Source organism: Eucyclogobius newberryi, unplaced genomic scaffold, assembly GCF_026437365.1.
Source record: "Eucyclogobius newberryi isolate DKJ021-1_F unplaced genomic scaffold, fEucNew1.0.hap1 SCAF_5, whole genome shotgun sequence".
NCBI lineage: Eukaryota > Metazoa > Chordata > Actinopteri > Gobiiformes > Gobiidae > Eucyclogobius > Eucyclogobius newberryi.
The window spans coordinates 19,735,356-19,752,640 of NW_027316167.1; the positions used below are offsets into that span (position 1 = coordinate 19,735,356).

At 39.0% G+C, this 17,285-nt stretch overlaps 1 protein-coding gene across 1 annotated transcript in view; it reads left to right on the forward strand.

Annotated features, from left to right (window-relative positions):
- The window catches only part of ush2a (Usher syndrome 2A (autosomal recessive, mild)), a 117,565-nt gene that overhangs the window by 11,969 nt on the left and 88,311 nt on the right, over positions 1 to 17,285 (forward strand). The window contains exons 6-26 of the mRNA XM_072464874.1: positions 934 to 997; positions 1,236 to 1,337; positions 1,411 to 1,600; positions 1,685 to 1,890; positions 2,048 to 2,269; positions 3,444 to 3,537; positions 7,144 to 7,339; positions 7,443 to 7,573; positions 7,963 to 8,161; positions 10,604 to 10,887; positions 10,966 to 11,191; positions 11,284 to 11,421; positions 11,553 to 11,733; positions 12,584 to 12,747; positions 12,841 to 12,999; positions 13,085 to 13,313; positions 13,396 to 13,516; positions 13,631 to 13,778; positions 13,901 to 14,176; positions 14,834 to 15,009; positions 15,158 to 15,305. Of these exons, the coding sequence (XP_072320975.1) occupies positions 934 to 997; positions 1,236 to 1,337; positions 1,411 to 1,600; positions 1,685 to 1,890; positions 2,048 to 2,269; positions 3,444 to 3,537; positions 7,144 to 7,339; positions 7,443 to 7,573; positions 7,963 to 8,161; positions 10,604 to 10,887; positions 10,966 to 11,191; positions 11,284 to 11,421; positions 11,553 to 11,733; positions 12,584 to 12,747; positions 12,841 to 12,999; positions 13,085 to 13,313; positions 13,396 to 13,516; positions 13,631 to 13,778; positions 13,901 to 14,176; positions 14,834 to 15,009; positions 15,158 to 15,305 (3,654 nt within the window). The remainder of the gene's footprint in view (positions 1 to 933; positions 998 to 1,235; positions 1,338 to 1,410; positions 1,601 to 1,684; positions 1,891 to 2,047; positions 2,270 to 3,443; positions 3,538 to 7,143; positions 7,340 to 7,442; positions 7,574 to 7,962; positions 8,162 to 10,603; positions 10,888 to 10,965; positions 11,192 to 11,283; positions 11,422 to 11,552; positions 11,734 to 12,583; positions 12,748 to 12,840; positions 13,000 to 13,084; positions 13,314 to 13,395; positions 13,517 to 13,630; positions 13,779 to 13,900; positions 14,177 to 14,833; positions 15,010 to 15,157; positions 15,306 to 17,285) is intronic.

The window sequence follows — 17,285 nt, forward strand, 5'->3', positions numbered from 1 at the left end:
TAATCCCATTTCCACACACTAAAGCAATCCAGTGCCAAAGCCTAAAGCTGTGCAGCCACACACTATTGGAACACTCTTGGATCCTCTAAGTCTCTGTTTTACACTCATGCAAAGCCCACGTTACCCCCAACACAGCACACATGATCACACAAGTTCAGAGTTGGGATTTTCCTGTCAATGCCAGGCCTCTCTCAGGCAGAAGCGTGTAAACACACACAGAAGAGCCAACAAACAGCTATGGCATTGGTTCTGTCAACACTTGGTTATATTATCTACCTTTTAAGAGTTGTATTCAAACTCGCCAGAAGTTTGCTAGAAACCACATCTCGCACTATTTTGGACCAGGATCCATCACTGTTGTTGTGAGCCTCTTTGATGCAGGTTCCAGTATTGTCCCAGCGTATATGCATGTTGGATTTTTGCTTATGTTTTTAGCTTTTTGACACATGTACTGTCCAGTTTAAACTTGGCTTACGGTATTTACTATTATGGTAAATTTAGTAAACCTTAGAACCTGAAAACTTACTTTTACACCCTTAACAACAACAACAACAACAAGGCAAGGCAAGGCAAGTTTATTTGTAGAGCACATTTCATACACAAGGCAATTCAAACAACAACAACAACAACAACAACAACAACAACCCTAATGCACTTTTAAATAAATCCCACAATGTGCTTCAACAAGTAATTATCTTTAAACAGTTTAGCACATGTGAAACCGTGTTGATCTGTAAATGGTAGTTATGTAGCCTCAGACTGTGCCGTTCGATTGGTTATTTGTCGTGGCCTTGAGCAGCTTCACTCAGCAGGTACCACTGAACTGATAAGATAATCTTCTAAATACTGTGAAATCCTCTCAGACACTGCCGTCAGTACAAACCCATTAACGCATTCTTTATGTCCTTTTCTCTCCTCTTTTCTTCTCTCCAGGGTCCAATCAGTTCATTGGGCACATGCAGGACTTTAGATTTTATCCTGCCACTCTGACCAACAGGTGAGCTAAGTGGACTACAATGGAGTGGCACGAGGACATGAATGAATGCTGGTGATGGTAGAAGAAGCAGATTGTGGGGGAATAAAGGAAACCTAATGTTACACTATATATATGATGATGTGCTATATTTTACAAACCACAAAAGTACTAAAAAGACACATTGCGAGGGGGAAGTTGATGAGGAAAATCCCATTTTAAAGCTGAATGCATTTTTGGTGTTTTTTCCTGGTTTTAACAGAGAAATTGTGGAGTTGTATTCAGGAATTCTGCCTAATGTCCATGCCCAGTCAGAGTGCCGCTGCCCTCCCAAATATCCCAGAGTCCACCCTGTAGTGGAGAGGTACAGTCATTGCACTTCTAATCAGCATCATGATATTTCACATGCTTACAAATTAATGCCAATTTATTTACAGATACTGCATTCCTAATGCTGTCGAGGACACGACAAATGACAGAACTCCAAGACTAAATGAGAACGCTCACCCACTCAGTTATTTGAACGATCATGACTTGGGCACCACTTGGCTCTCTAAGATTATGACTACACAGGATTTGAATGAAGGAGTCACTATTTCAGTAAATCTGCTGAATGGACAGTACCAGGTATGAGGAAATGCAGAACACAAATCTGCACCATACAGTGTCTATGCAAACAGTTGTATTTAACAATATAAATGTATTTCTCAGGTTTTCTATGTGATCATTCAATTTGGCAGCGTCTTGCCTGAAAAACTTGTTTTCCAAAGACGTTATGTTGATGTAGAGAAGCCAAACGCGCCTGAAGAGCCCTGGGCGGACTGGCAGTATGTGGCCCGAAACTGTAGCACCTTTCAAATGGACAATAACGGCCCCTTACTTAAACCAGACTCCATTAACTGTTTGACGTTACCCAGGTAAACATGATTGAGATTCCATTTGTTTTATTCTGGTTATCTTGAGTAAGATTTGGAGGTAACTACAGGATTTAGGCCTGTATGTAGCTTATTACGCTTGGGTGAACAGTTATGACCGTTAAATTCACAAATCACACTACATTTTCTACATTTTCAGTGAGGTGCCATATTCAGGGGGAAACATCACGTTCAGTCTGCTGACGTCAGAACCAAACTTGAGGCCTGGCTACAATGACTTCTACAACACCCCTGCCCTGCAGAAAATGGTGTACGCCACACAGGTCCGAGTACATCTGACTGGACAATACCTATCAACAGAAACTGGAGTGAACCATGGACACCGATATTACGCAATCAAGGAGATCACAATCAGTGGAAGGTACATGTGTCATACTAATGATCAATGTATGTAACAAGTTCACTAAAGTTATTCAGCACATCTGCCCATTAGACTGACAGTGTTTTAACTGTGGTAATTAAAGGATTATGCACAAGGCAATCATCTCTAACTCTCTCATACTCTTCTAAGCTCTGTTAATTGGCAGCTTGTTACAGTGAAGTGGCATAAACAAAGATTTGGAGTCACTGAAATCTCTCTCCCTTGTGAACCCTCAGTCTTTCCATTCACGCATCTTCCACTTGCTTTCTAATTGTTCATACAAGGGCCCATGTTGACATCGTTATACTGTTTAGAATTTGAGCTGTTTATTCTACATTCATGAGGATATGCAAGAAATGCTTCTTATTATTGCCTCATAGATACCGTAATTTACGCATTGCCGGTCCACATAATAGTCTCATAGTTTGGCACATATGTCTAGGTATGTCTGCATTACGTTGATAGAGTTGTTTCCTTGTCAAGAGTGAGTAATTCTTTCGAAGGATTTGGGTTACAATGTTATCGTCACCAACTGGGATAACTTTACAACCACAAGCCCTCAACCTAACCCCAGCTGACAGTCCAGTTGTTACATATCCATCTGTCTTTTGTGTTGCAATTTCAATGAGACTTGAGTTTCAAAAGCAGGATTCTGTTCATATAGATCATATATTTTTACTTATTTAGATGTTGTTATTTCTACGTTGTTATATAAGACTTGAACAATAGCAGCGGCATTTAATGATGGGTCAAATTTTGTGTTAAAACGTTGCAATTTATTAGCGTCTGTGTTTGATTGCTCTTGAATTGGTTGATCTCCACACATTGTAACAACATGTGGCACAAGGAGGCCACGTAGACAGACAGACAAATAAATAAAAAAGGCAAAGGGAATTTCAGAATGAATAATTAAATTTGTGTCACGCTGCATGTGTGTGTAAATCTGCGTGGTCAAATGAGGAAGGAGGCAGACGGATCTGTCCACTACCTGCTATGGGGCTGCTGTAATTCTTTAGATGGCATTTATAAATGTTGAATGCAGACATCTTAATGGCACTATTGCAGCTTCATGGATGTGGAGTGAAGGAATGGCCATTTTATTCCTGTTTTAGCTATCTATTTGGTAATAATGTTATTTCTGTGTCTTTTCTAAACGCTGTGTTCCTTTGCACAGATGTGAATGCCATGGCCATGCGGACCACTGTGATACAAGTGTGACCCCCTATCGCTGTTCATGTCTGCCTGAGAGTCACACAGAGGGCAACAATGTGAGTCAAATCTTTACTTTACTTTACACTGTTCGTCAATCACAAAACAGACCACAATGAGCTGGGAAAATGCAACATGGCTTTAAATCAACTTGCTTAGAGCTGCTACGCTGTGAAAAAACAAAAAACAGTGGAATTGGCCTAATTTTAAATGTATGCAATATATATTTATGTTTTTTCTGAAATAGACATGGTGTTTTCTAAAATCATTAGCCCTTTTTGGAAATTTTTGGGGACATTTCTGTTATACCAGGGCAATAGATGTCGGCAAGTCTTTTACACATTCAGTTTGACTGCTCCTTCTCCTTAAATTCTTATATTATTCAATGTACCATGTGATTGAGGCGTGGACATTGGACACGCAAAATTCTCACATAACATTTCCATCACAAATATTCAGATCTTTATCGTTATTCTCGGGCAATATGTTGTCTTTTTTATCAGTGTTATGTTCAGTGAATAATAGGCATGCTCGCTAGTTAGTTTTAATGTACAATTTTGCCGTTCTCTGAAGTTACGCGTCCCCTAGCTCTCTGCTTTCTTGTACTGCTTTCTCTCCTGGGCTTCTGTTTAAATAATATCTCAAATTGACTAGAACAATGACATTCCCAAAGCTTGCATCTCTAATCAGCTCTTCTGTCTGTTTGTCTTTCGCTCTGTTTCACCAAGAGCCCATCCGCCACCATTCTCTATAGCCCAATATTTGATCTTCTTATTTTACTCAGAAATACACCCTTGTAAGCAGTTTTATCCAGGTTCATGCAGTATGTAGTACTTTCCACCCACCAGCCCCTCTTACCTCTGAGTGAATATTCAGTACCTTCTCTGTCTGTCTCCATAATATTGGAACATAAAAGGCTGAGGGGAATATTAGCTGTTAATATTGCATGTGTTCTGTTGACTTGGATCGGCCCTGCACCATGACGGATGTTCGGCTAATCTGGAGAATTTCCACAGTGACATTAAAGTGACAGAAATGCTCAGACATGTGTCAAGATGATCAACGGGGGCCCGAACGCGGACACTTTAACTGGCGCGCAGCCTTAAGCACACATTCACCCGGGCGCACACTCAATCCGTATACTTTCTCTTACTTCTCTTTTGATTCTTTCCCTCACGTGCACTCTATGTCAGCTATGATCTCTCAGTATGTCACTCTCTTTGTACCGCTCCACAGCTGATGGCATCACTCATGTCAGAAAGCTATATCATGAATTGTATCTTATAGTCGTAGTCATTTTCATCAAGAAAGATTAAGTTAGTTTTCTTTTTTTAGATAAGGAGTTTGTGTATGGTATATACATAAATTTGTCCACTGGTCACTCAGATGCATGTTGATAAGTGACTATTCGGCGGTTTCAGGCAAATGATTCCTTGCCGATGTAAGCAATTTTATGAGAACCTTTTCCCATTCGACTGATATAATATTTGGATTTGAATTGTGGAGGACCATTGCCATAGTTTGAAGCCCATGTATAGGGATGATTGTCAAGGTGTCTTTGGAAGGTAGACCCCAGTTTAGAATAACTACTATAATGATAAAATGTGTGTGCAACAAACCACTTTCTGAAAAGAATTGTAGTTAGCCCTTATGCAATCTGTTGTTACATTTTTATTTTCCTGTAACATCTTTACATAATTTACAAAACTCACCATGTTTGTCCTGTGTACACCGTTAATGGGCTATACAATGAAAGCTGTGTGTTGTGTGAATGTCTGTGTGTGTCATACACAGATATTGATGGCTACTGACATTAAGTAGCAATGTCCAGGGTCTTGGTTTGCCAGAGTTTGCTTGAACAGCAGATTTTCCCCTGCTCTGAGGTTAACCGGGTTAACATCTGATATACACAATACACACACACACAAACACTGCTTCACGCACACTCCAGTGGCACGACCTTTCCAGTGAGAGCGTGAAATTGGTCACGGCATTTAGGATAAGACGAGTTGCCCCTGCAGATTAACACACACACACACACACACACACACACAAACAAACAGGTGCTGGTGACAGGCCATCTGAATGTCCATATATCCATTAGTCCAGGGGCCTCACTCAGCAGCTTTTTCCATAAATGTAATATGTTGGCCCCACAGGAAAATGTATTTATAAAAGGATCACTCACTTTCCATCCGATTAAAATGTATTGTTTAACATGCTCTAATTATGCAGAACTGTTCTCCAATTGTGTAATCAAGTAAACATATCACTTTGCTTTAAGTAGCGTTTTTTTGTTGTTGAAATGTCCATCACGACACTAAACTTTTGTTACTGCACATTTACTCATGTATGAATAGAGTATCTATAAAAAAAATCAACAAGTACATTACATGGGAATAGTCTGCTTCCTGTAGATGGATTGAATTGCAATCCTTTTCTTTATAGAGAGAATAAACGTGTGTGCTCATCTTTTAACTCCCAAACACGAGTCCCTCGACTAATTAGCAGGCCAAAAGAGAAGGAAGGTAACGCAATGTTGAATAAAAAGAAAAGAGAAGGGAAAAAAATCCCTTTCATTTACTATGGTAATATTTCCCACTCACATACTCACAATGGTGGTGAGAAAATAGTTGGGGGACATTAAAAGTCATGGAGAAGTGGGTTAAGAACTAATAAGCAGCAGAGTGGTGCTAGAAATACAGAGACATTTTACCAAGCTCTCAATTGAACTGAAGGATTGGAAGATGAAGGGGAAATTGACAGGGATTTATTCACAGCTCAACATAAAACAAGATGTCACAGACTGAGACAAATTAATATTTGTAGCATTGCATTATTGTGATATTGTACTAACAAATTGTAGCAAGTTACTTAGGAACATTATCTTTTTGGATAGGTACGTTTTATATCATACTGTAAAATATTATAGCCAAAGGAATAACATTTCCATGGAGACAAGCTCTTCTAGGCCAACTAAGAGTCAGGTTTTTGGAGATGCAAGCCCACATATTGTAAGAATGTATTTTTTGTGCGTGCAATAACAATATATATTTAAAGTAAATAAATAGTATGGTTGATACCCAATGTGAGTCTTCTTTTCCCACAAACCCTCTCCCTCTTCCATTTGTTTCACGTAATAGACAGAGCAGGGCTACCAGCGTCACCATGGGACAAACTCCTGTGTTTTTTAATACATTTTTAATCCCACCATTTGATGCCCCCCTTGTCCACAATAATTTCTTCTGACTGTTGAACAAAATCAAAGCTCGTACTTGCTGCTTTGTGTCTGAATCCCCATGCTGCAGAAAATGTATTTAATTTTGCTCTGTTATACTCATCCTCACACCTAGCTGTGCTTGTTTTGACATGAAAGTGGACCTTGCTGAGAAGGGATGCTGTTACATGTCACTGCTCATTAGTGAGCCCATCTTCCTTTGGGATATAGGAGGGACGTTCTGATTGTTTTATAAATAAATAATAACGTAGTATGAAAATGCTAAGGATATATTATATTTTCAATGAATAGCATCTGAAATTGATTCTAAATTGTAATTTCTAAAGATTAGACAGGATATTGGAATCCATTAACTTTTTATTTTTACAATTCTAACTAGATTTTCATTTTCAAAAAAACTAAATAAGTAAAACATGAATGTTTACAGTGCCAGCGTTGTGCGTTACTCTTTAATGACAAGCCTTTCAAATCTGGAAATCAACTCCAGCCAATGAGCTGTCGCCCTTGTCAGTGTTATGGACATTCCTACTCCTGTCATTATGAGGCCCAAGTTGATGACCACCCTGATGACCACTACAGAGGCAGGGGAGGCGTCTGTGACGACTGCATGCACAACACCTCAGGTAAAAGCTGACATTTACCACAAACTACAAACTTGTCATCAAGGGAGATGTTTTTACAGGAACTGACTTTGTTCAACATTTCCTTGTATTTGCTTATTTTTAGGAAGGAATTGTGAGATCTGTGCAAGCGCATTTTTCAAGATGGAGGGTTCTGATCCTTCTTTGGTTGATGTCTGTCAGCCCTGTAACTGTAGCACTGCTGGTACAGTCAATGGAAGTGAGATATGCACACAGGTATGTCTGTTAAAGGCAATAACAATATAGCTCTGATCCACCGTTGAAAAAGCTTCAGTTGTAGAAATCGGGACACTGTTTTAGAAAAACAAGACATTTACACTCATACAAGAGTCATTCTCAATCTGCGGATCTAGTCTGAGAACTTGGATATTTATCCTACTCTGAGCAAGCCTTGCCCACTGGGTGGAACCTCCTGATAATAGCCTGTCCTGTTTTTGTTTTGTTCACACTGTGAGTTTCACCTGAAAGGTGAATTCAGGTTATTATCGGGAGGTTTCTTCTTGAATGAGAGTGGAAACGTCACACAACAGTGTCCAGCTGACTAAAACTGAAGCTTTTTCTACGATTTAGCTCTACCTTTGTTTAACCATGTCCCATGCCTATAGGTTGGAGGGCAGTGTCCTTGCAAACATGCAGTAACAGGTCGACAATGCACAGACTGCTTACCCGGCTGGTATGGCCTTGACTCATCAAATCCAACTGGTTGCATTCAATGTAACTGCAGTGAGACTGGAACCATGAGCGATCGGGGCCTCGGCTGTAATGAACTCACAGGGCAGTGCCCCTGTAAACCTCATGTTACAGGTACAACACTGTATTCATTCAGAAAACAGGGATTCCAGAAGATGTAAATACTCGGACTAGATTGTAGTTATGTATTAAGATTTATTTATTAAAATATTGAGATTGCTCTTTTAAAATGTAAAAGAATGATCATACCCTGTATTAATTTTCTAAAACAAACATTTTTGGTATGCTTTGAATACACTTTAAATATAAAGTGCCTAATTTACCATTATATACTTTATATATATATATATATATATATATATATATATATATATATATATATATATATATATATATATATATATATATATATATTATATACTTATATACTTTTTTTTATTTTCAGTCTTTAGCCCCCACATAATTCACAGTGAATTTCCATGTCCGCTCAACACTCAGCTCTGACCTCTTTTCACACAAGCTTCAGTCCCAGAACATTGCCAGGTTTGCTCTGTTCACACTTAACCTGACATTTGTATCTGTGATCTATCACTATAGCAATGTGCTGCATCATTTAAATAAAAATGGAACATAACTGCACAATGTAAACGAGGAAACGAAGCTCATAACACAATTTTCTGGCTTTATTGACACATAATGTGTCTTCCCTGAATTAGTAAATTGCCAGGTAAGGATGCATGTGTCAATGAGGCTTATGGCTGGACTAGAGAAGAGGAAAAGTAAACCTATAAGAGTGCATGTTTGCAAGATGGGATGTACAGTTGCTCTCTTACTCATATTTAGGTGTTCCTCAAGTATGTAAACATGCCAGCAAGGAATAAGCTTTTAAAAGAAAAATGTATTCAATGCCAAGTTGATTAAAATTTACTGCTACAGACCCTTTGCATTTTTCTACCGGGCCACATTCCTTTTTCTGCGCATGTTTGTTTGATTTCTCCCACAGGTATTTTACAGAAATGGGATTTGATTATGGCAATTTATTACTGCCAAGCTAATACTTTGAGCAGAGCAATGGCAGGCACACTTCAGAAGGACAAAATTGAAATGTGCGCTTACAGACACACGCACACACAAACGTACAACGACACACACAGCCATAACAAGGTGGGAGAGTGCGGTGTGTACATAATAGTGTTTGAAATGGTGATGCATGGGCCTGTTAACCAGCTGGCCACTGATAAAAGAGCTGGGCCATGTCCGGAAAACACACACTCATATCCACACAAGCATTTAACCACATTTATTTCTTTTCACAATGATCAAATACAGAATGTTATTGGGTTTTCTCATCTTTCACTTCTCTCTCATATTATAATAAAATAAAATACATTTGTAAATTTAGCTAAACATGCTTAGCTTTGGTCTTTCATTGTAATATCTTATCCATTTGTAAAAATGGGTAATCTGCTGGATTTAATTGATGCTATTTAGTGAACCAAAAAAATCTATTTAGTGTTTAAACTGTTTGACATAAATCATTTGCCTAAAAAATCTATTAAAATATGTACCACACGCAATTTTACGCTGAATTATAATTTTTTATAGACAGTATTTTGTACGTTTTTGTTAATTTTAAATCAAATCTATAGAACATTATTGTGTGGATTATGGTCATGTTGGTCAGGCCATGGGCACACATACTCACCTGCTGCTGTACTATAATAAATGAGCCATGGACAGAAATACATTCATATCTATAAAATCATTAAAGTGGGCAGACTAGGGGAAATGCCAAGTGTCTGACCTACTCTACATGGGCGACATACATCTGGACACACACGGAGTAAGGAGTAGCTGATGTGGATGTACGTGCTGCATATAACCCACGCAGCCTCATAAATGGCTGTGGTGACTGTGTGGCCCCCAGGCTTCCATTTAGGGACAGATTGCCTGTCATGGAATACGTATGGCATATTCAAATAAGCTCGGTTTCTCTTGGACTGCATTTAACTAGCCAGAAAGCCAAGTAGTTGTGTTGCTATTCTGGTGAGGCCAAATTATAGTCTTTAACTTTTTATGTTACTTCTTTTTTATAACAAACAACTTCATGCTTTGTTTCAATAAGATACAACAAATAAATGATCTTTGTGCCCTTTTTAGTATACGCAACATCCGTCTTTCTGTCTCCATCAGTATCGGAAAGGTTTATTGTATTAGATTTAGTGGATTAATTGAATTTGGAAGTTGTAGAACTTGGAGATTTCTGGTTGATATCTGTCTGGACTACTTCTTTCAGATTTTAATGGTTAATGGTTACATTTTCTTCTCTCATTTCATTTCATTTTATTCATTGCTTGTAGATGGTTAATTTATTCATCCTCCCCTCTGAGTGTTTGGCCTGAGGGGAATGATTACTCATTCAAGTAGAGGGACAAGTGCACATAATAATACACTCACCTCATGCGGTTTCTGTGTAGAAAGACTTCTTGCATAGGCAAAGGTTTTATTTTATTGTTAATGTTTTATTGTTGACAGCTCATGCTCTTTTCCTTCTAGGTCTGTCCTGTGACCGATGTGAGTTCGGGTACTGGAACTTGTCCCACCCAAATGGCTGTGTCCCATGCGACTGCGACCCATCAGGTTCTCAAAGTCTTTTCTGTGAGCCTGAGGAGGGGCAGTGTGAGTGTAGGACAGGTGTGGGGGGACGCCGCTGTGGCTCCTGTGCAGATGGTTCATTTGCTTTAAGTATGGAGAGATCCTGTTCCCCCTGCAACTGCTCAGAAAACGGGACTGTAACTGGAACAATCTGCGATCCTCATACAGGGCAATGTGTTTGTAAGGCAAGTAAAGTAATGCCTTCAAATATAAGCAAAATATGACATAAGTAAAATGTTGTGGGTTATTTATTTTTTTTTTAGGATAATGTTTTTGATCTTCGTTGTGACACATGCAAGCCTGGCTACCACACCCTGGACCATCGAAACTCCTTTGGGTGTCTTCCCTGTGTGTGTGATATGAATGGCACTCTTCCAGGAGCCACTTGTGATATCTACACAGGCCAGTGTCCATGTAGAGAGGGAGTGGAGGGTGCTCAGTGCAACAACTGCGCCTACAACTACTACAACCTCAGTACATCCACCCAAAGTCAGAAATATTTACAATATCACATGACTTACTATTTAGTCACTGTCATTCAGCTGTCTAATAGTTGAGCTGATATTTGTCTTGTCCTTCAGGTGGATGGTCCCATAGCTGTGTTCCTTGTAGCTGTGACCACAGTGGGACAGTGGTTGGATCAGTGTGTGATAGCACCACAGGCCAATGTGTTTGTTTGTCCACACGCTATGGAAAAGACTGCAGCAGCTGTAGACCAGGTCAGTCAATCATACGTGAAATTTTCGATCTACAAAATTTGCCCAGTTTGTATTGTTTTCACAAGCTCATTGGTAAAACGTGACACAAAGTATTCTATTATGTGTGATAACAGTTTCTGTTTTCTCTCCAGGGTTTTACCTGTCAATAAATGCCAGTGTGTGTGTGAGGTGTGACTGCCACCCCACCGGAGCAGTGCAGAACACTTGTGAGAGCCGCACAGGACAGTGTGTGTGCTCACATCCCTCTGTAGGGGGAAGGCGCTGTGACCAGTGCCTAGACATGTACTTTGGATTCAACCCTGGCCTTGGCAGGTGAATGTTTTCATTTTATTTTCCACAACATAAGTTTCCATCGCATACCCTGATGCAATGCATGGGTTTTGTGTGGAGGGATGAAAACAGTAAGGTTTGAGGCGAAAGCTGTCTAACACTAACTGGTGCTGCTTGGCGAGGCGCACCACATTTTGTGGAGGAAATGGGTCAGTTGTCGGCGTTCTGATTGTCCTTGGAAGAAGAGTGAAGGTTATGTCACTGTGTGTAAGTGCAATTCAAGTGTCTGTGAGCATACTGGCAGAACCTATTTCATTACCAGACGTTGGCTTTTCACACCACAATGTAGAAGGTGAAGCTGGATGTGTTGGACCTGTGATGTGAGGAGATGTTTTGTGGATAAATGAGGTTGAAAAAAAATATATAAACAATTGTCCTAATTGTCAGTGAATCTAAGAGGTCTGAGTTAGGACAGACGTGTTCCACCCAACACATTGTGTTGCACATGTAACAGTGTATGCCAGAGTGGTTAGAGGTGTGAGGTAGCTGGCCGGATGATCACCCACTGGCCAACCCCAGTGAGGGTAACACCACACCATTGACCCAGACAAGAACACTGTCACCCGTACAAAAACACACAGCTCACACAATCTTTTAGAGGAGAGAGGCAAAGCAGGGTCTTTCTATGTTATTTCTGTTGGCTTTTTTCAATATGATGTGTACAAAGAATATAAGGACAACATTAAAGCAATAAAAAACAAAAGCAACTCACAAGATTACAAAAAGTAATTTGTGATTATCTTATCAATAATCCTGGGTTGTATAGAATGTTTTTTAACATTGTTATTTAGATGTGTAATAAATGTTTTTATGTACTTGCTTGCATATGAAGGTGCCAGCCTTGTGCATGTGATCCAGTGGGCAGCCTCAACGGTTCGTGCCACCTAGACTTGGGCACGTGCATCTGTAAGCTGTTGGTAACTGGAGACAGGTGTGATGCATGCCAAACTGGATCACGTTTTTTGGATGCAGAAAACCCTTATGGCTGCAGCAAAGGTGAGACTTACACAATGACACACACTAACTGTTTGAACATTCTTAAATATTCTTTATTGAGAATTGTGTTTATTGGCCACTTTGTCTTTGCAGCGCCGTCCCAGCAGCCTTCACCAATTGCCACTTCTCTCAATTATTCCACTGTTTGGCTTACATGGCGGTCACCTGACTCCCCATTCTCAAACAAAGTTAACTACACTCTTATCAGAGATGGGCAATTGCGGCACACCATCCAAAGTCATTATCCATTCAGTAAGTATCCACCTAGAGTCTATCAAATCTTCAAATCTCTAAATTTATTGTCGTATAATTCAATCATGTTAATATCATTTTGAAGGTAATGAATCATTTGAAGACACAGATTTGTCTCCTTACACAAACTATACCTACTGGCTCGTAACTGCCAATGTGGCCGGGTCAACAACAAGTGCGTCAGTCTCGTGCCAGACCTTGGGTGCCCCTCCGTCTGCAGATGAGCTCAAACTGAAACTTGTGGGAAGACCAGGCCCTACTAGTGCTCACTTTGCCTGGAGTGCACCATCAAATGATACAGGTCCTGTGGAAAGGTATGTAAGATGTACAGTAACACATAATGCAAAATCCACCACAAAATAGTAGTTTCATTAAAAAACAAAAACATTTCCACAGGTTTCTGTTATTTTCCATAGAGATTTTTGTTGGTGAGCCTGTTGTCCACTACACCGGGCTGTCAACGGAGGCAGTGGCAAATGGTCTGAAGCCCTTTACCCAATATTCTGCTTATTTGGAAGTAAAGATCACTTTTTAACATAAAACAATGAAGTGTTTTTTATCACTCATTATGCACTGGACCTTTGTGTGAGCTAACAATGCTTTACTGTCACATTTAAAATCCCCTGTACAGGCTTGTGCTTCTGGGGGATGTACTGCTTCCAAACCATTGTCCCTTCTGACAGCTTCAGCCCCTCCACAGAACCAAACACCACCCAACGTCACTGTCATTGACGCTCACACACTGAATGCTTCATGGGAACCTCCTGCCCATCCAAATGGTATGTATTTATACTGTATATTTAAGAAAAAACGACTGAAAAGCTATCAATTCATACTGAAAAATACATCAATAAAGTGCGGAGAACACAAAATATTACAGTAATATTAACTTTGTCTGCAGGAGTTATAACAAAATATGAAGTGTTTCTGTTGGGGCCCTTTGAGTCTTACAACCTATCAAGTCAAACTGAAAAGCTGGTGTTCACAAGCTTGGGTTGGTGGGATCTGAGCATGTCCTACATATCAGAGACCAACAGAAGCACTCTTCCTCCTCCTGAGAGCAGCTCCATGATAACTGGCCTTCAGGCCTTTTCGACATATCAAATAAGAGTTGTGAGCTCCAACATGGCCGGAAGTGTCACATCGCAGTGGACCACCGCTCGCACAATGGAGGGAGGTTGGTACATTTTTCCAAAAATGCATAATTGTGTATTTATTTTCTAACCTCTGTCCAACTGGTTGTGTTTTCTAATATAACAAGAATCCATTAACATCACAAATATTTGCTATTTGTAACAATGCCTCCTTTTTTGTGTGTTCATGATCATGGCTAAAAGACAATGTGTTGTGCTTTGTATTTGTTAAATGAAATAAAAAATTATTGGACAGAACAATAATCATGGAGATGATAAACATGGGCAGAAATCAGACTTGTGTGGGGGAGGAGAGCTCATTAAAGTATTTGAATTTCAAAGAGATGATATGGCTCATTAGGACTAAACGATTGCCTCTAACATCACTCTGAGCTGTATGTCTGGATAACAAGCATATGATAACAGCATTTTTACGCAGTTAGTGGGTGTCAAGGTTTGTGTGCGCTCTGTCTGCTCAGCGGAATGAGACTGTCAGTGCGTGTGCTATGAATTACATTTCATTTATAGCATATTTCATAGACAGACACTATCAAAAGCTGGATATTTATTATGGATGCTGTCACAGCATTGTTCAATTGCCAGTTACATCCATTTAGTATTTGTGGTTTCATTTTTCTCTAATTGAATTTGTTTCAGTCATACTGCAGATTTTATGACAGTTTCTGTGCTAATCTTTCCAGTGCCAGAGTTCATTGCTCCTCCTCAAGTGACTGCTCTGTCCGCCAGCTCGCTCAAAGTTACTTGGAACTCCATTGAAGGTCATGGGGTTATCGCCAGAGGAAATGTCACAGAATACCACGTTAACCTGGTCATGGAACAGTCCTACAACCCCTACGCTCCTCCTGTTGTTAACCAGGTGTGAAATGTCTAAATCAGTGTTAGTAGAAGAGACTAATTAGCTGTGTTCAATGTGACTCAACATTTAGAGTAGTTTTCATATTCACTGTATTGCTTTGCCACTTGAAACCAGTTTCTACAAATGCCTTATTGTAAATATGTTTCAGGTTATACACAGAACAAACCCATCCTCTCAGACGGCTTATGTAGTGGAAGGATTAAAGCCGTACCAAGTATATACCTTTTCTGTCACACTGTGCACGAAGACAGCGTGTATCACCAGTTCACCGAGCACAGGACGCACTTTATCGGCAGGTAAGCACGCACATTCATCGCTTAGGAAAAGAGGCTCTTCAGACTGTATTTGCAATAGAACAGTAAATACATAAATCTACCAAAATATACGAATTATAAAAATCTGAATGCTGAGGATGGAAAGATCTCTGTAGACCTGGGAATGTTATCAGAAAATCAGTTATCAACATTTTAAAGATTTGGAAATAAGTGTGGAATAATACTAAATTATATTATCCAATTATGAATCAGTTAAATATAGGGATGGTTTGTATTGAAAAAATAATATCTATATATATTTTAATATTTGGATATCAAGATACAGAAATGTGTCTAAATGTCCGACAAATGTGAATGCTTTGAAATATACCAGCCAAAGTTCACGTCTCTTCTTACCTTTACAACATCATTTTGTTCTCCTTTTTGGTTAACCTCATTAAAAAAAGAAAAAAAATATTATTATATATTATTATATAAATTATATATATTATAATTCAAAACAGCATTCACAATATTATTGATGATTTAATATATTGCCCACCAATAAACTGTTTACCAACTTATATAGTTTATTGATTATATTACAGCATGTTTTGTGTTTGATCATGTATCTTTGTTTATGTTATAGATATATAGTAAGTGGACTTTATTAATAACAATAATACAAATAATAATAATAATAACAATAATAATAATAATTTATGTTTTCTCTTCCGTTCTGCCTCACTTCAGTCTGCCACACTAAGCAGTAAATGGCTGCAGTAAAATTGATCAAATTTAAATATTATGCACACGTGAACTTCCATCTGTTCTTTGTCAAGATGATATTTTTGGACTAGACAATAGATGTGTTGACTGTGGAAAAACCTTTGTCTATAAATACTTGCTCAGGGATTTGTGCTTTTGAGCTACATCTGTTACACGGAGTTGATATTCATTTCATATGATACACAGAAAGCCTTTCTTTGTGCTTCAAGTGACGAATTATACTTCAAATTATAATTGTTGTATTTTTTAAATGTATTTTTAATGGCTACATCTGTTTCTGCAGTGTTTATTTCAAGGCATTCTAAAGACTTCTCCTGACTGTAATACAGTGCACTACAATATGGCTTATTGTACCCAGCTGACTTTGCCAATGTATTTTTAACAGCCACATCTGTTGCCATCGTTTTTTAAAATCCAATGCCAAACACTATGTCCCTTGTTTCAACTGCAAAAAATGACAATGGCATATGTTGTCGGGAATATTTTTTCTAAATATATACAAATTTAGAAAAAAAGATGCACATTTACTTCCCCATTTGGGTATAGTTGTATATAAGCTCTGACATGTAATGTAGGGGTTTTCACACAAATGTTGTGTCTGTAGTGTACATGCGTTTAGAGCCATTACGGAACGTAACATTTTAAAGGAGGATTTTTTTTAGGAGGAAATGACATTGTCATGCCAAGACAGTACTTGATGGTGCTGATGAATCTACACATATAAGACTGGGCCATTAAACCAGCCTCCGTCTGCTGTAATTTAGCAGACAACATCTGCAACAGCTCTGAAGTTACATCAAGTCACATGACCCAACATTAGCACACAGACAGATGTTCCAACACAACGAAAGAACTCCCTGTCCAGATGCGTTGATGTATTTACAATTGTTTCACTGTGGCTCATTTTTGAAAATGTATTGATCACTCGCTAAAGTGAGTGACTAATCAGGGACTGATGGTGATGTTTTATGTATCCTACATCCATAAAGGCTTGTTCAACTAGACACACACTCACACACACATGCTAGCACTGTAACACCACTCAACAGAACAGGAACTTTATTGATTTACGCATAATTGGCCTCAGGCCCTTCTTGAAGAGAGAAATATGCATGGCAAGGGATTGCCATGTCAATAAGTGGTGTAGTTGTGTGCGTGATGTAACTGTACGCTAAGAGCCTGTTAAGACACATCAGTCCTTGTAAAAACACAAAACACACACGAACAATTGCT